The following is a 20758-nucleotide window of genomic DNA, read 5'->3' as shown; positions in this document are numbered from 1 at the left end:
TGCCCACGTTGCCTTCAATTCGCATTTATTACCTCAGGAAGGAGGCCCACCCTTCTCCCGCGCCCTTGAACCCGTACAGATGCGACACAAGCGTTCGTTCGCCGCTCTCCTGATATGCCTTGCGTTTCTCCTCGGGTCCCCATGCAACCAGCATCTGCTGCTTCCGAACCACGATAGGATCCTTGATTGCGTCTCGCTGTCCGATCTGTCTCATGTACAAGGCCGGCACCACAGTGCAGACGTTGTGCAGGCGGTGATAAAGCTCCTTCTTGGATGGCGGCGTTTCAAGTTTTCCTATGTTGAATGTCTTCCGATTCTGCAGTACGTTCTTGCAGTCGAGATTCTCGACTGTGTCGATAAAATCAGTGGATGTGGTAAGCTCGCCTCCAGCTCTGACGATAAAAGAGTTGACGTCAAGGTAAAAGTGGTTAGTTGAAATTTGTAGCTTCTCGTAGAGTCTCATGGCGGGCACGACGATTCGTTGACACGTATTCTGACAGAACCAGTTGAATTGATCTTTCTTAAAGAATATTTTGAGTATGTTTGCGAGTTCACGTGTCATAGCCTCGCGTCGTTCATTGCGAACCCCCTTGAATTGGGGAGAACTGAGAAGGGCGTTATATGCTTCAGCAGTCCAAGTTCTCACAGAGAAAAGATCTTTGTACGCGTTAGTCAGTCGCTCAAAGACGGTGAGCGAATGTGGTTTATGGACGTGAACATACCTCGCTTGGGCTCGACCGACATTTGCATTTCTTTCTCAATGAAGCTTATGACCTCGACGTAACGAGAAATCATACCATATAGTACAGTTTGAAAGATGTGGTCATGCAGATATCTCATGATCACAGATGTGATGATGTCCTCGTCGGTTTCCGGGAAGCTTGCGCCATGGAGTAGATCGGGGTACTGGTACAAGAGGTGCTTGAATCTGGTAGCATCTACTGCTCGTTTCTTCGCATTGCCGAGGAGGGAATCAACTCCTTCTTGGTGATCATCCAACCACGGATCCATGAACTTTTGAACCCAGTCCTGGACTTGTTCGACGAGAGCATCATACTCCTAGGGTCCAGACATTAGCAAATATGCACAGAATCTACATGTGAGAAATATAGCACGAGTAGCGTACCTGTCCAACCTCTTCCGAGGTCAGTTCCTTCCGGTAAGGCTGCAGGCTGAAAATGTGAGACTGTGCGTCGTTGAGTTGTTCTCTGAGCGCACGATTCTCTTTGCCTAGGTCTTCAACCTTGTCTGCCAGCGCCTCGCTGCTGATCTCTACCTCTGTCATGTTGGAGTTCATTCTTTGCTTTAGACTGTTTAACTTCTCTGAAAGCGTGTCTGATTTCTCTTCTGCGATTTGCTTGTCCGTGGTGAGCGTGGATAGCTGCCGCTGAAGGTCTTGGATGCGGCGGTCGAGTTGGCAGTTTTGTTCTCGCAGCTGTTCGTTGTAGTGGGCGACGTTGTCATTTTCAAAGCCAGCAAGCTCGTCGAGCGACTGAAATTCAGCGGAGTGTGGTAAATTGGCCTTTGCCATTGCTGCCGACCGCGAGGCACTGTCATCGCCGAGAGCTTTTTCAGCAGCGGGAGAACTGTCCAACTCCATCAAATCGGTCAAGGCTGATTGAGTTTGCGCCTGATGGTCCTGCCCATTTGGCTCTTGAACCAGCTCTCTGGACGGGATCTCAACCCAGTCATCTTGTTCTGAACTGTCAAGCATCTTTGGGTTTGCGGAAGATGTCTTATGGAGTCGCTTCTCTGGGGAACAGGAAATGTCCAGATTTTCCCGCTTGTTTTCTTTCTGCCCCAGTGTAGAATCAGGGCGACGCTTGTTGCGAGACTCTTCCTTTGGTCTGTTAGAGGTGCCAGAGGCTGGCTTGCTGTCTTCGATGGGTTCTTTTGGAGGAACTGAAGGAGGGGAGTTATGCTTCTTTGCATCCGCCATTGTTGGAAGAAGGACGACGCAGGGGGAGACAGTTGGACAGTAGGACAGTGTCACAATTCCCGCGATCAGATGGAGGAGAATTGACGGACTGAGTGTGGATTTGTACAATGATCCGAGAAGTGCGATGCAGTGCAATTGGAATGCAGCGTAGACAACGATGTAGAACGGAAGCCTGCAGCTTGACAGACAACGGATCGACCTAGAATGGGCAGTGAATTACTTGTGAGTTGTCTACAAATGCAAGTACTAAGTGAGCAGGTAATGTATGAGGTATCTAAGTATTCCAAGCAGAGAAGAGGCTGACTGCATCGTGCAATGGCAAGGAAGGAAGGAAGGGGGTGTCCATATCAGTGCTACCTTCAGTGGCCTGGCACTGAATGCCTTGTAAATGGCTGTCCACTTCTAGTTTCAGGTAGGGCTCACTCTGCTCTACCTACTAACTAAACTATGACCAGGCTGTACAAACTGAGTATGCATTCCGTTATCTGTGTTTGTTTTTGTTTCTGTTTTGGATAATGTCAGATGATGTTGTTCATGTAGACTTACTTACCTAGGTAGTATCTGCACTCCAAGATCCGCTGGGCGACAGGGATAGAGACCCTACTAAGTTTATGTATCAGTAGCCTGATATCTCGCACCACCAGATTCTGTTTGTTCGCTGAGTATATGAATATGATGAGCCAGCTACTGCCTAGGCTTATACCAAGAATCAATATCATACAATTAGTACAACAATCGTCGGGGCTCTCATATCAAGACGACCTAGATTCAGGATGGGTCGCCCCGTCCAAAAAGCCCCCCAGTGATCGACTAACCCTTGCGCTGCAGGGCACATTCACCCCCGCAATTGCCCCTCTAAGACCTCAGCCGCACCCGCAGTCGCTTGGACTAGTGTGGGTTGGAGCCGGCAGTTGAAAGAATAAGTGCTCTTGAAACCTTGGAATGAACTGACGAGTTGATTTTGTCTCATGTTCTAAGCTGCCAGTTGGTTTAGTGCCCGAACGGTTTGAGCTAACCACGGGCGACCTGAACCTCACGCCTGGTCACTAAGTCTAATGGAAGTATAGCATTGTAGACTCCCAGGCAAGGCAGAATTCCCCTCCATGGGCAAATGACAGGCAAGCAGCCGCCTGGCAGCATTCTTGCTTCGTTCATTTAGCAAATGCTTTGCCAGACAGAGACTTGACCCCTCATGGGGAGATAGGAAAGTGGCTGGATAATAATGTAAAGCTGGGGGTGTAGATTTATAACTCAGCTCATCCTACAGTATTCGTCCAGAGTGTGGAAAATAAACAGATGATTTGCCATGGATGCAAGCCATCAGCATATGAGAGTCTTTTAGGCAACAAAATCTGGATAGCTATAGGTTGCATACAAGCGCATTCGCTCCAGTAACACCGCGGGGCAGTCTCGATCCAATAATTATCACTGCCCCTGCCACTGTCACCGTTACCTTTCTTCCCTTCACTCAACTACCTCGCTGTTTAGGCCTCGGTTCACCTGGCAAGCATTTGGTTTGTTTGTTCTTTTATCCTTCACGGTCTTGAATTTCTTCATCTCTTGCAACAAAGATACTGCTTCTTTCCCTTGATACTCGTCAGTCGCTGCTTGTCGCACAAACAGCCCTTCGCCTCACACCTGAAGTTGCAGCTCGTCATCAACAGGCCACCATGGACTTCGACAAGCTCAAGATCACTGATCGAAAGATCATTGTTGGGATTGATTTTGGTACAACCTACTCCGGAGTCGCCTGGGCTGAGAGTCGCAATCCATCGAGACGAACTTGCGTCACACAATGGCCCGTGTCCAGTTCCAACAGAGAGGGAGAATCTAGCGACAAGGTGCCCTCAAAGCTTCGATACAATGGAGACAAGATTGAATGGGGTTTCTCCATCCCTATCACTGCGCCACAGGATGAAGTCATAGAGTGGTTCAAGCTGTAAGTGTTTCTGCAACCCTGACGCAAATAGCCAGGCCAGCTGACTGTTGTCTTGAAGAGACCTTGATCCCGACCTACAAGCAATGAGTCAATCCTTGAGCTCCGATGGTGCTCGATGCAGCCGAAATGTAGACAAGCTTGTCACGGACTTTATTTCACAGCTTGGCGACCATCTGTTGTACACTCTGCGCGAGAAGCTAGGCGACAGCATCGTGAACAGCACTCCCCTCGAATTTGTCGTCACCGTTCCGGCTATCTGGAGCGATCTAGCCAAAGACAAAACCAAGAAGGCATGCCAAAAGGCATCGGGACTTTCAGCGTCTCAGCAGCAGGTTCACCTTGTTTCCGAACCCGAGGCCGCCGCGATTTATGCTTTGCATGGACTTGACCCTCATGGACTGAAAGTTGGTGATACTATCGTCGTAGTCGATGCCGGCGGTGGCACAGTTGACTTGATCTCGTACACTATCACTGGCCTCAAGCCCATCCTCGAAGTCCAAGAAGCAGCTCCTGGTTCAGGGGCTCTTTGTGGCTCCACATTCCTCAACATGCGCTTCGCCAAGTATCTTCGGGGCAAGCTGGGCAAGGAGGAAGGGTTTGACGAAGAAGTTATGGCCGAAGCCATGGAGGTGTTTGAGAAGAAGGTCAAGCGTCAATTCACTTTGAACACAGCGCCAGACGAAACCTACAACATCCCCGTGGCAGGTTTGGCCAACAACAAGACTCTCGGTATTAGCCGAGGACGATTCGCTCTGAAAGCATCGGATCTCAAGACCATCTTCGAGCCAGTCGTGCTAGAGGTCATCAGGTTGGTAAAGGACCAGATCACGGCTAGTAACGTGCCTGTCCGCGCCATCCTTCTGGTCGGTGGGTTTGGAGCTTCAAGCTACCTCAAAGAGCGGCTGAGGATTTCCGTCGACAATTCCATCCAAATCATGCAGCCACCGAACGCGTGGCAGGCTATTGTTCAAGGTGCTGTTCTCAAGGGGCTCGCCAATGCCGCTCCGGAACTTGCTGTGGTCAGAGTGAAGAATCGCAAGGCTCGAAAGCACTACGGCACAGAGTGGCGTGCTCGATGGGATGACAAGCTACACGGCCACCTCAAGAGCAACAGGACGTGGTGTGGCCTGGACGGCTGCTACAAAGTCCTCGCGATGGAGTGGTTTATCACCAGGGTGAGTCTTGGAGATCAATTGTATAACGGAGTGGTCTAACATTTTCCAGGGCTCAGAGGTTTCGGAGAACGAGCCTTATTTCACATCCTTCGTCTGGACAGGCCCTGTCAGCAGTGGTCGCATCCGCAAGATCAAGATGACAATTTACAACGATCAATTGCCTCGGGAAGCACCAGTGGCCCGCGATGATAACGTGAAGACCCTCTCGCATGTCGAGGCTGATGTCAGCCATATTCCAGAGAACCAGCTTTCTCGTCGCCAAGGTTCAGACGGGCAATGGTATTATGAATTGAACTGCAAAATAGAGGCAGTCTATCTTTCAGCATCCACCACTTACACTCTACTTTACAACGGTACGTTTTGCTATAAGAAGCATGCATGCATGCATGTTTACCATTGGGTCTTACTAATCCGTGCCACAGGCCAGCGATACAACACAGTGACGTGCGAGTATGTCTAAGCGTTTACATAGACACAGGATGATTGCGATGTTTTAAGACCCGGAAGTGAACGAAGTGGTTCTGCGATCTTTAAATTTGGGAGAAATTAATGTGCGACTCTGGTATCTGGAAGATTGTACTCTAGAGGGTAACTTGATTAAAAAGCTGCCAGCCTAACCAGGTAGTTTAAGGGTGCAAGAGATAACTAACTGGCTTAATGCCTTGTCCGAAGTCGCCTAAACTGACTCACCAATTCCGTCTTTTTGTCGTTGTATCCAGCAGCCATGCAAGTTGTCTGCTCTTCTGAGGGTCTCTATAAATAAATCACAATAAATACCTAGGTAGCCTTGATAATACATGTGCCGACTGTCTAGGTGTAAGTGGTTGTCAGACAGTTACAGACACCCTAGGGGTACACTGATCCGAGAGAGCCTTGACAGCTTGAGAAGCGGGGGCAGAGCACTGCCGGGGACAGGGCCCCCTTCAATGATGCACTAATGAACACTTTAATCGGGCGAGTAGCTCCAAAAAGTGGACATAAGTGTCAATGGTAGGAGGTCATTGTCAGAGCTCATACCTGCAACCACCTGCATGCCCTCCAATTCAGCCCAGCGGGGTACAACGGTCCAAGAACAGGTATAGCTTCAGGTCTAAGTCAAGATGATACGCTACATGATAGGTACTTACAGAGACTCAACTGAATAGAAGCACAGCCTGAAACTGCCCTGCGAGTGACGGTGGTGGAGGCAGAAGTACCTCAGGCAGCAGGACTTGCTTGATATTCATTCACGTGAGACGAGAATTCAACTTGATGTTGGTTTTATTTTATTCGGTCGGTCTTTATTCAGTAACAAATGAATGCGTTATGCACAGCATTGAATCTCCTCCGAACAAATAGTGTACCGATCCACACCAGGTAACAGGCCCGGACAGTGCCATCACCACTGCCGCTGTAACTGCAACTCCCCGGACCCAAACTGAAGTTTGCTACCTACCCTGGTCCGAGCATCATTGCTCTCTTGCCTTGTTTAGCGATGCTGCGATCTCTCAAGAACAAAGCATCCAACGTTTGGCAGAAGAGGAAGGCGTCGAGGACAATTTCAAATCCTGAACTCCAGGCTTCTAGCAACGCCCTCGTTGAATCTGAAGTTGACGCTGAGGCTGTCATTGTCGATTACTACAATAACAACAGCAACACTACCACCAACACAGGGAATCTGCCTCCATATCAAGACCATCCCTATCCTCTACCCCCCACTTCTGTTCCCTCGACAATCTCGACGGATCTTGAACATGAGCAACAGCCTCGACAGCAACCCTCTTATCCTCTACCTCCAACCTCTGTCCCTTCTACTGTCTCGACCCTCTCTGATGATCAGCACAACCAAGAGGATCCCACAACCCAGGAGCCAGTAGAAGAGCCCCCTAATCCAGGACCAAACCCTTATGCCACAAAGTACGTTCCTTACACAGACGCAAATCCTCTCAGGAACAACATGTTTGCCAACCCGGCTGGTATCTACGGGCGGGTAAACCCAGATATCATGGGAGGCTTTGGAGACGACGACGAATCCATCTGGCTCGTGGATGACGAGGAAGAGGATGAAACCGATCAAGGGCAGCAGCGCGATAGTCAAAACCCCCTCACTCCAACAGAATCTACCTCTGAGTTGGCTTTGAGGCCTTCCAACTCATCGTCGTCGCACAACCCGGAAACTCACCTGCAACAACCAGGTGCCACTCCCGCACCCGCACCCGCACCTTCTGCTCAGCCAGCCTTTCACTACCAACGGCCTTCTTTCTTAGACAATGACGACGACTTGGTTTCCGGCTCACCCCCTGATATAGTCACAACCTCCGAGACTACTTCTAATGAAAAGGGAAAATCGACATCACAACGGGGCTACGCTCCTATTTCATCATCTATCCTGGACCTGACAGACCTTGATGTTGAGGATGTTGATACAAAGTCTCTTGATGCCAGAGTCCACACAGAATTACCCAACAAACGCCCTCGAACTACGGCAGCCACTGCTGTGCCCTCTACGTCCACTAACCCGTATGTAAATTTGTTCGAGCAACAAGATGATGCTATGACAATGGCATATCTTCGCCAGCTAGAGAAGCTCGAGACCGACGTAGCTGACGAATTCCGGTATGACTTTCTTCAACCTTCCGCGAACATGCACTGACTATCTCCGCAACAGGTTTGGACAACGATATCAGCGAGCTGCTGACTCAACTGATGTGATTGTTACACACCAGCGTACCGCTAGAAGTGCTGTTGCAGGTGATTTGGAATGTGTAGTGTGTGCGGACACCAAACACGTGGATGCTTTCCCACGTTTCTCTATTACGGCAACATGCGCACATCCTCCAAGCACATGCCTTGACTGCATTCAGCTATCGATAGAGTCGGACCTGAGCAGTAAACTCTGGACTGAGATCAGATGCCCTGAATGCCGGGAGCCACTAGAGTATGCTGACATTCAACGTTATGCTAACAAACAGACGTTCACAAAGTAAGGTTTCAGTACTCATATAAACTAATTTGAAACTGACAAGGATTAGATACGAGACCATTACACTGCGGGCAGCCATGTCGGAGGCCAAGAACTTTGTTTGGTGCACTTCTGGGTGTGGTTCAGGGCAAATCCATGAGTCTGGGTCAGCTCAACCCATTGTGACTTGCCTTCACTGCAGCCATCGTTCTTGTTTCCACCACAATGTAGCCTGGCATGAGACCCTCTCTTGCGATGAGTATGACCAACTTTTGGCAGATCCGGACAACTTTCGCTCTCACCTTGAGCTCGAAAACGAAAAGTGGTCAGAGGCACAGCAGGCCCAACTGGAGGCCGATAGAGCCATGGCTCAAGATCTTCTAGCTGAAGACCAAGCTGAGATGAGGCGACGGGAAGAGCGAGCTCGCCAAGAGAGAGAGCAAGCTCAAAAGGCCGCACAACTCGCTCGTCAGATTGCAGCCAGAAGGAAGAAAGAAGAGGCACAGAGCAAAGAAACTGTCAGCCGTACCACCAAGCCATGTGCTGGATGTGGATGGGCGATTGAAAAGAATAAAGGCTGGTAAGAATCAGACTCCTATCCCTTTCCATTTCTGATTGACACTAACATCTAAATAGCTCACACATGACATGTAAGTTCACACATACCCTTCTCGTGTTTATATCTTCCCGTACACCTGCGTTTCCGACACGTCTATTCTGCCATTGACGGTGCGTCCGGACAAGGAATTTAAAACACAACTATTCTTATGACGATACTAAGAGGTGTTATACTAGGTGTCAAATGTCGTTATGAGTTTTGCTGGGCCTGTGATCAGCCATATACTCGTGGTCACAACAATTATTGCCGAGGCTAAAGCGACCAAGCCGTGAAGCCACGGACTTGATACAAAATAAACATTCGGCTTAGTACTGACTCGTCCGGGCCACAGGTATCAAGTGCAAGCACGAGTTCTGCTTCGAATGCGGTGTAAGTCACCGAGACATCATGCGTGGTGACAACAGTATACACAAGAAGACATGTCCCTACCATCCCAACAATCTTCCTAATATGGAGCCATTGGAAGATATTTGACAAGATGGGTAGAATGCGGGAAGGGTGCGAAGGTAGCTTTGATAATACCGTTCGGAAACGAGTCCGAACAGAAGGCCTGCCGACTCTTGGATGTTGAAGCAGCGAGTAAATAGGCTCAATTTCTACACAACTTCATAGCACCATCTATGAGAATAAGCTTGTTTGGTGGCACCGTATATGATGTACAATGTATTGTTGTGCCGAGAGTGAGTGTACGCCAACGTCTAAACATTCGATCAAGACACGGCTTTATCCTAAATTCACCCCTGGGTATTCAACAAGACTTTCGTTACAACACCCCCCGACACAAATGAGATTGATATCTAAGCAGCTGTTAATTCAGCAATGCGACGCTCCAGCTCCGGAACCTGGCGCAACCGGACCTCGAGGTCCTCCTTCTCATCCTCAAGTTTGAGACGTCGATCAGCATCAAGCTTGGTAAAGACGTAATTGCCTTGGCCATCGAATTGAAGAATGTGGGAGTGGTATTTCCATAGGCTTCGGCGATGGCTGACTGTCATGAGAGTAACACCTAGCGACTTTGCTGTATCGTACATTGCCTTCTCTATTTCGAGGGTGACACTGCTGGTACATTCGTCGAGAATGGCGTACTTGGGGCGATGGTAAAAGAGACGTGCCATGGCGATACGCTGTTGAAGACCACCTGAAAGGACGTCGCGCCACTCAGCCTCGGCGTCCCATCCTTCGACGTATAATCCAGGAAGGTGTTCGAGTCCTAGAATCTTGAGGTACTCAACGAGATCTGCATCGGTGATGCCGCGGGCACGCATCTGGCGGAGGGAGTCTGGATAGATGATTTGCTGGCGGAGAGAGCCTCGAGATAGATAAGGGCGCTGGGGGATGTAGAAGATGGCGTGGAAGGGAGGCTTGTAAACAGTGCCTCCGTAAACAGGCCAAAGCCCACCAAGAATTCGAAATAGGGATGACTTGCCGCAGCCATTGGGACCAACAACGAGCAAGTGATCGCCGTGCTTGAGAGTGAAAGACAGGGCCTTGATCAGTACGTCTCCATTAGGGGAGATGATAGGCCTGTTGAGGTGATGTGGTTAGCCCCAGTTCCACGAATAAGTTATATGCCCTGTACTTACACATCAATAAAGGTGATGTCGTTACTCTCGTGTACTGTTCCACGACCCTTGAGTACTGCCTCATTGCCCTCTATACCCGAAGAAGACACGAGCTTCTTCTCGAAGTGACCGGCCTGCACGTCGGTCATGACGTCCAAAAGAGTAGCGACTCGGGACGTGTAACCTGCTAGCTCCATCACTTCCCTATAGGAGAACATGATGCGACCGAAAGCGTCGGATGCGGAGAGAAGCATTCGTCTGTTTGTGACAAAGGCTTCCGTTCGGTCACCCATGTTCATTGCGATGTGGCCAGGCATCTTGATAAAGACAGGGACACTGCAAAGCATCAAACCAAGGGCACCCCAGAAATACTTGATGACGAAATCTTCCATAAATCCGTGGTAGAATCGTCGTCGAAGGATGTAGTTGACGTGTTTGATGAGAGTAAAGTAACCCTTGTCGAGCGTGTCTTTCTCGGCGTTGTGGCCACCATACAAGGCGATTTCCTCACTGTAATCGATGAGGCGCGAGTGTTGGAAACGGAATTCGCCCTCTAATCGTGCTTCATCGGCAACGTATTTTCCAAACGGAGGAGTCAACGCCCTCATCACATTGGCTGATAACTGTACCAGAAGCGACATGAAGACGACGCCTTCGCCACCGACGCTCTTTGATAAAGACCAGGTATATATAGTCTAGGAAAGGTCAGATAAACGCACAAGATGGAATCGACCGAGCTCACCATGTCTAACAGAGGTTTAGCTAAATTGCTGTACAGCTCAGCCAGACTGTTAGAGAACTTTGATACGTCAACCGCAATCAACTGATCAGGGTTCTTTATTCTGTCATCCAAAGCTGAGATACCGTAGAAGGTCAAGTTGGATAAATATTTGTCGTGAATGTGTTGTGTAAGCCGTGATCGATACTTGAGCGATAACTCGGCTTGGTGGTATGATAGCTGCATGTGTCATTAGCAAAGCAATAGCACGACTTGTTACGGATAGACTAACCATAGAGTTGGTAAAGGTTGCGGGGACCGCAATCAGCATCCACCATACTATTCGTTTCAAGAATTCCTTTCCGTTACCCTTCACCAAGGCCTTAACTATAGCACCATCCATCTCAGCTACGCGCACACTAATGAGCGTCCTGAGAACCAAGAAGAAAGTGTGGCTCATCAACAGCCTTGATTCTTTACTGCGCCATCCTGGTACAACGATCTTAAGGAGCTTTAGAAGCGATCGGAAGAACTCGCGATTCAATTCCACCTTCTTTCTTGGCGTTTCTTCGCTTCCACTCGAGGTGGTACCGCGACGAGCAGCGCGCTGGGCAGCTTCGCGCACCGATGCTGCCTTTTGCTCGGAAATGGCAAGTCGGATTCGATTGACTAGAGCAGCGAACAAAGTGATCCATACGGTGCGTGAGATGCGTGTGCGATTAGAAACGTAGAGACCGGTAAGCTGAGATATGATGCCCTTGAGGGTGCGGTCGCCTGGCAAGGCGAGCTTCGATTGCGAGCCCATAGTAGGCGCGCAAAGAGTCTCGACACTCTGTGATCAGACTAAAGAGGTATTCTTTCTACGGAGACGTTGCTTAGGTGAGACTCGAGGATGGTCCACGGTTGCGCAGACGTTGAAATTGGGTGAGCCGAGGCGTGTCGACGTCACGTCACAGATCTGTCAAAGACACTGTAGCGCATGGGGAAATCGCAAAGACAGGAACTTTAAACAGAACAAAAGCGAAGATGGAGACAAGTGTCTTGGGGAGTTATTTGACAAGAAAAAGGAAAGAGAATAGGTTGAGAAATGTTGCAAGGTGTAAGATTATTGCGCTACATGGCTAAGAATGTCTTGTGAGCTCCATCATCAAATGCGGTTTCCCCATACAGAAAGCTTCCTCGGCCGATGAATCTGGGGCAAGTGCAAGTCTCCCCACACTTTCCCGCAGCACTCGGCATGTGATTAACATTTGACTCAGCAGCCACATGTGAGTATTAGTAGCTGCACGGCCACACTTACTCGCGAACGCCACATTTAATAGAATTTTTGGTCGCATTCGCGGGGCATCTTTTTTTATGTATGAGTCTTTGGTGGGATAAATCCAGCATCGTTAACTTTGAACCTTACTCACCAAAACTAACAGTATCAACCATCCAAACAAACCAGTAAAATGTCCGACGACGAGGGTATTTCCATTTACGACGAGGTCGAGATCGAGGACATGACCTTTGATGAGGCCATGGGAGTTTACCAGTTCCCTTGTCCTTGTGGCGACAAGTTTCAGATCACCCTAGAGGACTTGCTAGATGAGCAGGATATCGCTGTCTGCCCCAGCTGCAGTCTCATGATCCGAGTTATATTTGACTTGGTATGTTATGTGCGCCATATACCGTGTTTCGTCAGCTAATATTTCCCAGGACGATCTACCAAAGCCTCCCACTTCAGGCGCCTCTGACGGGCAGGTTCCCATCACCGCCTGAGCCAACCGAAAATCATGATAGAAACACAATACAAATTGCAGCTACCATGTGAGGAGAATCCATAGGGCAGACTTGTGCTGCTGCGCCGCGCCGCGACTACGACAATCGTATCAGGTCCTCAAGTCATTTGGTGAAACCTGGTACAAAGCGATACGACAGAAAACATCGGAATTTTCATTCTCGCAACGCCCTCGACCCGACTTGAGCAAATAAATCCTTCTTCGGTGGGACGGGAAGGAGCCTCCAGAGTGCATTTGATCCTGGTCGACATATGTTGTATCAGTCTTGTGTAGCCACCATAATCAGTCGACCTGTAAGGGTGACGGAATCACGGAACGGGAAGGATGTTAAGTTTGTCCCAGCCAAGGAAGACAAGCACACTTCACTTCTTGGTTTATTCGCATGGGCTGGCCAAGGAGCGAGAATCAACTTACGATGACCGAAATTCCACCACCCCCTGTCACGATATTTGAGACTGACTGGCCGTACCAAGATGCGGTAGTCTAGCGTTTGAAAGAGAACGACTGCGGAACACAATCTTCCGGTTGGGTCTTATTTTACTACCCTGCAATTTAAGGGTTGTAGGTGAGCGTCCAGAGATAAGCAAGGGTGCAGAGGCTCAAGTGAGAAGGGTTGTACAACACGGCAGAACACAAGAGAAGCTTCACAAAGCGAATGGTTTAAATGGTGGTATGCGATTAGTATTAATGTAGCTGGAGCGATCACGCTCCATTGATCTATTCTATTCTAGTCGGGACAATCGAAAACCCGATCTATCTCCATCGAAAGTTAAACGCGCACCAGCACGATTCCTCCAGAACCCTGCAAGGTTGTCTGTCGCAGGATCCTCATATCCACCAACTCTGAGAAAGTCTCATTGAGAGACATTTACAGAGCAAGGGCAATGGCGAGGGCACCAGCAAGACCGCTGAGGCCAAGGGCAGCGGCGCCGGAGGGGGTCTGGGAGCCGGAGCCGGAGCCGGAACCAGAGCCGTGACCGGGCTTAGTACCGTTGGTAGCTGTGAAGAAGGATGTTAGTTGATGAAATGGAAATAAAGTTATCGTGAGATGGAAGGGTGGACTAACGGGCACCGGGAGTAGCGATGGGAGTAGCAACGGGGGCCACAGGGGTCTGGGCAGCAGCCGCAACAGCGACGAAAGCGAGGACGGCAGCGGAGGCGTGCATTTTGAAGGTTGGTTTGGTTTGTTGGGTTTGTTTGGGTAAAAGGTCGAAAGAGAAGTAGATCGAGGTTGTTTAAACGAGTGTTGGTATAGCGATTGTTGTAGTTGTAGAGTGGATGATGAGAATGAGGAAAGGACTGGATGAACAGGAGAGCTTCGACTCCTATATACCCATTGAGGTCGCAAGGATTGTCAGTGAATTTGTCTACTATTACTATTAATGAAATGCAATGTATCATGTATCATGTACCGTACCGTAAGTACGTACGCAAGGCCCCAGGGGCGGTTGCATCATCCCAACCTGCTATTGCTGAGGGTCATCCCCGAGCAAGGCTCAACTAGAGGCCCACATACATAGTAGACATTGTCTTTGCGTCGCACGGAACGACTCCACTGCCAGGATGAGTTCGATATCACCCAATACAAGAGCCAGGGCCTCAACGAGGAAGTTGATCCGGTGCGTCAGTTACAGAAGTTGATGGCTCCACTCTGACCTCTTTTTTTAACTTTTATCGTTTTTATTGACGAAAAATCAAGGCATCGAGGAACAAGCTTAGAGGGTGATCAACGCAATCTACAGTGCAGGGCAAAACAGGGCGACTGAGTCAAGCAGTTCATTCCCAGTCCTCAACATGGATAGATGTCTACAGGTTGACGCGGCTGTGACCATGGCTATGGTCATGACCATGTACGAATTCAATAATCACTCAGCCAAGCGGCATGCGTCAACGAGAAAACAAAACAGTTGGGATAACTAACTCCAGCCACCTCTTGCTGATGCATAGCGTGCGTGCGTGCGTGCATGAGGACGTTATGTTGCTAGATCAACCAATCGATCAGCGTCCATCTGCCGCCACATGCAGGAGAACGAAAAGCTTGACCTGACCTGACCTGACATGGCTTTTGATGGGTGCACACCACTACGGGAGCCCGATGGAAGGATGGGCTATCTTTAGTGCTAAGCATAACCGTGCTGCAGGACGGTTATCAGTTAGTTATCGGCTATAGACAAGGACTTGAGTTACCCGTTGACATTCTTGGTTGTTGACTTGAGAGTTTCAACAGCAACAAAGGACAACAAGTTGCGTCATGAGTTTAGTAACCAAGTTTTTGAAATGCCTCCATCTCTAATCCCACTTACACTGTATCGTTGTAGATCTTTGGAGAAGGGAGATAATATGGGCCTGTAACAGATGTTTAGTGGTTGGCATCTTTAGTCTGCTTGGGGATAGTGGAGGTGGGATTGCGCAAGCCAGCATTTAGATCAAGGCAAAGAACAAGGACATACAGTGTACATACACTAAGGTAGGCTACGGATACACTCAACTAACCTTGAATACAATCTAAAAAAAGGATAAAATGTTGGGGGGGTTTTGACCACTACCTAGTTGACTATAGCAGTTGTTATTACAGAGTACCACCAACTAAACTAAGGAATATCCCCAAGATGATAACTGGAGATGCCCATACTCAAAAACTCCTGCGCAAATAGCGGCAGTCATCCTCATTGGACGCCATGACCCAGGATCGTTGTTGCGGCTCGGACTAATAAAGTGCAGATCTGTGTTTGAATTTTATTGTGGTTCCTGACGCGCAAGCAAAATAAAAACAGCCATGACCAGGCTGTGACCATGGCCATGGCAGATATGATACATGATACATTCAAGATTCAAGGGGTAACGGTAAAAAGGAGACAACCCAAGAATGATTATCCCCAGCCACTCAATCACTCAATCAATAACCTGTTGTTTTCCTTGTCACATGCATTAATTATTGGATTACAACACGTACATATACACATAAGCCACAGCCCGGGGGCCAACCGGGTCTCTCTTCACACAGCGCCATGATCGATCACTTTACCACTCTATCATGACTTGGACCCTTGTAAATCAATACATACCTTAGCTTAACCGGGCTGTTATAGTGGTTCCACGGCTTTGCAGTCCTGTTCTGATCCCTTCCAACCCCGGCTCCCGTCCCTTCTCTGCCGGTTCTCTTTAGCCTCTTCCATCTTTACCGCAACAGGCGGACGCGTAAACAAGTACATACCATTTTTGCATGTATCAATACCTCAATATCGTACTCTGTACAGTACTCTATACAGTGAGGATAATAACAAGGTCCCTTGAATTCGCTCTCCTTTTTACCGACCCAGAAAACTCCATATTTTCGCATGATCAAGCTTTTGGGGCCCCTTTTGCTTGTTAGATTGTCCACTGCCCCGGACACTTTCTTTGATGGAACATCATCCATATCTCCAGGGGTTTGTTACAGAACGTCCGATGGATTGAATCGATTGCAGACGGAAATATTCCTATTGAAATTAATTTCATGCCCATTTCCATCCCCTGTCCCGCCGGAGAAAGAGATGAAAAACGAAAAACAAAAATAAACTCGGTCCTTCACATTATTACAGGACAATCAATCATCTTAATGAAAATTCATCCCTACATTGAAACAAATCAATCTATCAAAGGACGTTGCCTCGCCCCAGCCTTCGTCTCCTTCCTTTCGCCTCGCTAATGCTAATTCCCTTCCCATCCCTGCTTGTTTTCCTCAACCTTGCAAACTGTATCGATCCATGATCCCGTAGAGTTCTGGAACTTTATGGTAAGACTTGGCTACTTGGCAATCAATCAATCGTGTGCCGCCTGTTGCTTATTATGCCTGCTCACTCTGTTTGTTCTATTTCCATCTTGTCACTATTGACGGTGACTGTGATTGTGACCATGGTTGGATGGCAATACACAGTCAGCTCATCTCATACACTCACACATGCACATGCACATGCACAAGTAGACAACCACACCCTGAACATAGCCTACCTACAGACCAGACTAAGCCGAGCTGAACTTGGCAGCTGAGGTAGCCGGGGCCTCACTTTTAGTCTGCATGGAACGGCATGAGGCTTATTGCATATCTGTGAACACGTCCGCTTCCACATCATGGGCATTGTCCATCCCATGCCATGCCATGGCAGTCACATATTACTGGGCAGGGCGTAACAAAAAACAAGCCTTCTCTAATATACTTGATCGGCAACCTTTCCATTTTTAACTCAAACAAACATCTCTTAACCCACATGCACCCACATTCCACGCAGGAACGCGCAACCTCCTCGGTCGGTCTGAGTACATCCCTACGTACTTTGTCTAAACACCAAATCATAACGACAGGGAAATCTTTTATTTTCGTTCAAAGTATCCACACTTAAGCCTCGACGTTTTCAAAGTAAAACGTTGGTTGGCCAGGAACGGCGTGCTCGGCATTTGGTGCTGAGATATCAACTTCTTTACCGCCATCCGTCAGGGAAACGCCCTTCTGAGTTCCCTGCTCTACTGCGATCACGTCGCAAACAGCCAGACCTCCAGTTCGCTTCAGTCCAGGAACCATTTGCTGGAGAGTCTCCTTCTCGTCGAATGCAAGCTTTTGCTCAAGCACCGCACTTGCTGGCTCGCCAGCCTGGAGTCGTCTCTTGAGGTTCTGCACGAATGGCATAGCCTTCTTCATCTCTCCCATCTTGCCAATCTTGCCGTTGAGCTCCTTGTCGTTGACGGACTTGGTCTCAGTGTTCCACATCTCCTTAAGAAGGTCAATGTACTTGGCCTGCCATGCGGGGAACTTGTCAGCGACGAAGATCGTGAGCTTCTTGGGCTTCTTGGGATCGAATGATGTCTCCTTGCCCTTGGCCTTCTTCTTCAACTGGTGACCCTCAGCTGAGTTAATGTTGGAAGCAGTGTTTCGCACGTAATCGCGCTTCGCCGATAGGGAAGCATCAACCTCCTGGATCTCAGGGAATCGAGCGTTGTGAATAGTGCCTTCTTTCTTCAGCACCTCGAGCCAGATGTATTCGGACCAGTGAGGAGCAAAGACAGCCAGAAGCAGAGTCTGCACCTCAATGTATCGGAGAACAACATCCTTGTGCATCTTGATATTGGCTGCTGCGCAGGCCTCGCGGTAAAAGTCACGAGCGCTTGTCAACTCATAGAGACCAGCCTTCAGGGCCAGCTTGTAGTTGGTGTTGGCATATTGCTCAACAGCCTCCTTGGTGACAGCATTTAGATCATTGATGAGAAGAGCGTCCTGGAACGAGTTGAACTCGCCAGTTCGAAGCTGATCTTGATCCTGGACCATCTCCTCGCACCACTCCTTGAGAGTGTACAGTCGCAGGATGTTGGTATCGGCAACGTCTTCCTCGAAGTTGGCGTCGTTCACACCGTCACCGGCATCGGCAAGCGCAATTCGAGAAGCATCCGCTCCGTACTTCTGTGTAAGATCTCGGAGAGTCATGAAGTTACCGGTACTCTTGCTCATCTTCTCGCCGTTGAGCATCAGATGGCCGTTGGCTCGGATGCTTCGGGGCCAGTACTCGCGAGGGAAAAGCGCAGTGTGGCAGTAGAGATGCATACTCAGATGGTTGGGGATCTAAGATAAATGTTAGTTTTTGAAACAGAAACCCTGGTATTTGTGACTTACCAAATCCTTGCCGGACACACGCACGTCGAGGGGGTAAAAGTACTCGAACTCGCGGCGCATTTTCTCGAGAGTCTCCTTAGGGATTTTGCTGTTGAGGACCTCATCAGTCAGCTCCCCGCGGCAGAAGACATAGTCCCAGACTTCATCCGTCATAGCCTCAGGTCCGATGTTTGCTAGGCCCTTGGTCTTTCCGAAAATGTCATTGTGCAGGTAGTGAGCGATTGTGTAGTAGGCCATGTAGATGGTTGAATCACTCAGACTCTCAACCAAGAACTGGGGATCCCAGGGCAACTTGGAACCAAGACCGAAGCTTCGGGCGCAAGCCCACTGGTTGAGCCAGTTCAAGACTCCCTCGAATTGGTTCTTGGTCTCCGCCGTGTATGTGTTCAAGCCGTTCTCGACCCAGTCGAGGGTGGTCTTCTTCCATGACTCCTCACCGTAGTCCAGGTACCACTGGTCCATCAGAGAGACAATACAGTCATCTCCAGATCGACTGGTGACCTTGCGCTCAGGCTCAGAGTAGGCGAAGGCCTGGCCAGCATTGATCATCTGTTGTCGAACCTTGGGCTTGGCAACCTCAACCTTCTCGCCCTTGAACTCGCCAACCTTAAGAACACCTTGGTAGAAACCCTCCTTGTAAGCCAGCTCCTTAGCCTCTTCAAGCTGTTTTGTGTCCTTGGGAGAAGCGATCTTGAGCTTCTTGACCAGGAAGGGAGCGCAGAGGTCACCATAGCTAGGTGTCTCAATAATGGGGAAGATCTCGAGCTCAGCCCACTCCTTTGTGATACCATAGTAGTCGGCCTTCTTGGCCAGATCGGTCACGGTAGCGTAATCATCGGGACTGTCAGAAGGCACAGAGGTGACAACACCAGTGCCCTTGGTAGGAAGGACAGTCTCCATAGGCAAAATGCGGACTCCCTCCTTGTGAAGGGACAGGGGAGCGTCAACCAGGGTGCCTACAAGATCAGCGCCCCCAACTTCAGCCCTTTGCTCGATAACTCCTTCCTTAGCAAAGATGCCCTGGTAAGCCATGTTTCTCGCAGCTCGCTCAGTCATGACATAGTAGTCGGTCTCGTTGACCTTGAAGATGCCGTAGGTAATCTTGGGGCCGACAAAACAGCAAGTTTGGCCGTACATCGTCTCCGGACGCAGAGTAGCAGGAACGCAGTACACGTTTGCTTGCTCGGGCAGCTTACCCTTGAGGGCCTCAGCGGCCTTGGGAGCCCACTCAAGAACCTTGAGCTTCAGAGCAGTATACTCCTGAGGGCCAGCACCCTCACCATCAGATCGGTCGTGGTCCATGCAGGGCTGGCCGTCCTTAATAGAGTAGATAGTGTATCGCTTGCCGAACTTGATCTTGTTCAGCTCCTTGAGGCGGTTCATCTGCCATCGAACAAAGGCGTCGTAGTAGGGGTTGGCATCGGTAGTGACAAAGGATCGGCGCCAGTCGATACGACATCCAAAGTTGGTGAGGTCTTCCCGGCACAGGGGAGGGAAGTGTTGAAGCCAGTACTGAGGGTCGGCAAATTTGTGAATCTCCTCGGTGGAAATACCAATAGCTTGCATAATTTGGAATTGGTACCTGTCAAAGCCGTTAGTATAGTTTTGAACGATTCATATCAAGAAACGCACTTCATCTTCACGGTCTTTGCCGCAGCCTTTCCCTTGGTCGCCTTGAACTTGGTGATATCTTCCTTGGTCTGGGCCTTGGGGGCCTCCTCAACAACGGACTCCTCCTCCTCCTTGTAGCCTGAGAAGTCTTGGCCAAACTTCTTAACCTCGTTGACGAGCTTGTCGGCACAAGCCTTGATTGGCATACCAGTGCAGTGGAAACCCATGGGGAAGAGAGTACGCTTGCCCTGCATGCGAGCAACGCCAGCGGCGAACTCGACCTTACTGACGGAGAACGAGTGACCAGCGTGCAGAGTTCCGTTCATATAGGGATAAGCCATGCATCCAAAGAACTTTGGCTGCTGTTCCCGAAGCTCGGCGGCGGACACGGAATGGAGGGGCACCTCGGTGGTGCTGGGAGAGTCGGCTTCGAAGACATGTTGGTCCTCCCATATTTTTTGGTATTTCTTCTCAATGGCAATGAGGGTATCTCGCTTCTCAGTCTAGGAACAGTTAGAATAGATATTTTGTGAAAGTCACAGCAAATCGAACTTACACCTTTGAGTTCCTTGGTCTTGGAGATGTGGAGAGACTCCATGGCCTTGGGAACGGCATCGGTGGAAGCCATCTTCGCAAATGGACAAGACCTATGAAAAAAAGAAATGGATCCAGGTCAGTTGGTATTCTTCTAGATCATGAAGGTAGTTTGGGACGAAAATTGGCACACATACCTCGAAATCTCACTGGAAATTTTTGAGTCACACCTTTGTAAGGAATTGAAATCGAACTGACAAGAAGGAGGGGTGAAAATCGCGGGGCAAGTGCGTCAAGG

The 20758-nt window shown here is 49.3% G+C and overlaps 6 protein-coding genes across 6 annotated transcripts; 2 read left to right on the top strand and 4 right to left on the bottom strand.

The window, feature by feature from the left end:
- Window positions 1-28: 28 nt before the first annotated feature.
- Window positions 29-1939, bottom strand: FPSE_02957 (uncharacterized protein; the record flags this gene model as incomplete). The annotated part of the gene is made up of 3 exons (XM_009256076.1): window positions 29-657; window positions 723-1059; window positions 1127-1939. The coding sequence occupies 3 exons, from the start codon at window positions 1937-1939 to the stop codon at window positions 29-31; spliced, it is 1779 nt and encodes a 592-aa protein (XP_009254351.1).
- Window positions 1940-3609: 1670 nt separating this feature from the next.
- FPSE_02958 (uncharacterized protein) lies at window positions 3610-5513 on the top strand (the record flags this gene model as incomplete). Its single annotated transcript, XM_009256077.1, has 4 exons — window positions 3610-3878; window positions 3937-5053; window positions 5103-5406; window positions 5476-5513. The coding sequence occupies 4 exons, from the start codon at window positions 3610-3612 to the stop codon at window positions 5511-5513; spliced, it is 1728 nt and encodes a 575-aa protein (XP_009254352.1).
- Window positions 5514-9410: 3897 nt separating this feature from the next.
- On the bottom strand, window positions 9411-11698 carry FPSE_02959 (uncharacterized protein; the record flags this gene model as incomplete). The annotated part of the gene is made up of 4 exons (XM_009256078.1): window positions 9411-10137; window positions 10197-10870; window positions 10918-11133; window positions 11186-11698. 4 exons carry the CDS (start codon window positions 11696-11698, stop codon window positions 9411-9413), a joined length of 2130 nt encoding a protein of 709 aa, XP_009254353.1.
- A 646-nt stretch (window positions 11699-12344) lies between these two features.
- Window positions 12345-12654, top strand: FPSE_02960 (uncharacterized protein; the record flags this gene model as incomplete). The annotated part of the gene is made up of 2 exons (XM_009256079.1): window positions 12345-12542; window positions 12592-12654. The coding sequence occupies 2 exons, from the start codon at window positions 12345-12347 to the stop codon at window positions 12652-12654; spliced, it is 261 nt and encodes an 86-aa protein (XP_009254354.1).
- An 888-nt stretch (window positions 12655-13542) lies between these two features.
- FPSE_02961 (uncharacterized protein) lies at window positions 13543-13840 on the bottom strand (the record flags this gene model as incomplete). The annotated part of the gene is made up of 2 exons (XM_009256080.1): window positions 13543-13673; window positions 13741-13840. 2 exons carry the CDS (start codon window positions 13838-13840, stop codon window positions 13543-13545), a joined length of 231 nt encoding a protein of 76 aa, XP_009254355.1.
- Window positions 13841-17049: 3209 nt separating this feature from the next.
- Window positions 17050-20554, bottom strand: FPSE_02962 (uncharacterized protein; the record flags this gene model as incomplete). The annotated part of the gene is made up of 4 exons (XM_009256081.1): window positions 17050-18264; window positions 18316-19897; window positions 19948-20429; window positions 20483-20554. 4 exons carry the CDS (start codon window positions 20552-20554, stop codon window positions 17050-17052), a joined length of 3351 nt encoding a protein of 1116 aa, XP_009254356.1.
- Between the last annotated feature and the right edge of the window lie 204 nt (window positions 20555-20758).

This window comes from Fusarium pseudograminearum, chromosome 3 (assembly GCF_000303195.2).
Source record: "Fusarium pseudograminearum CS3096 chromosome 3, whole genome shotgun sequence".
NCBI classification, from domain to species: domain Eukaryota; kingdom Fungi; phylum Ascomycota; class Sordariomycetes; order Hypocreales; family Nectriaceae; genus Fusarium; species Fusarium pseudograminearum.
This window is presented reverse-complemented; position numbering and strand designations above follow the sequence as displayed.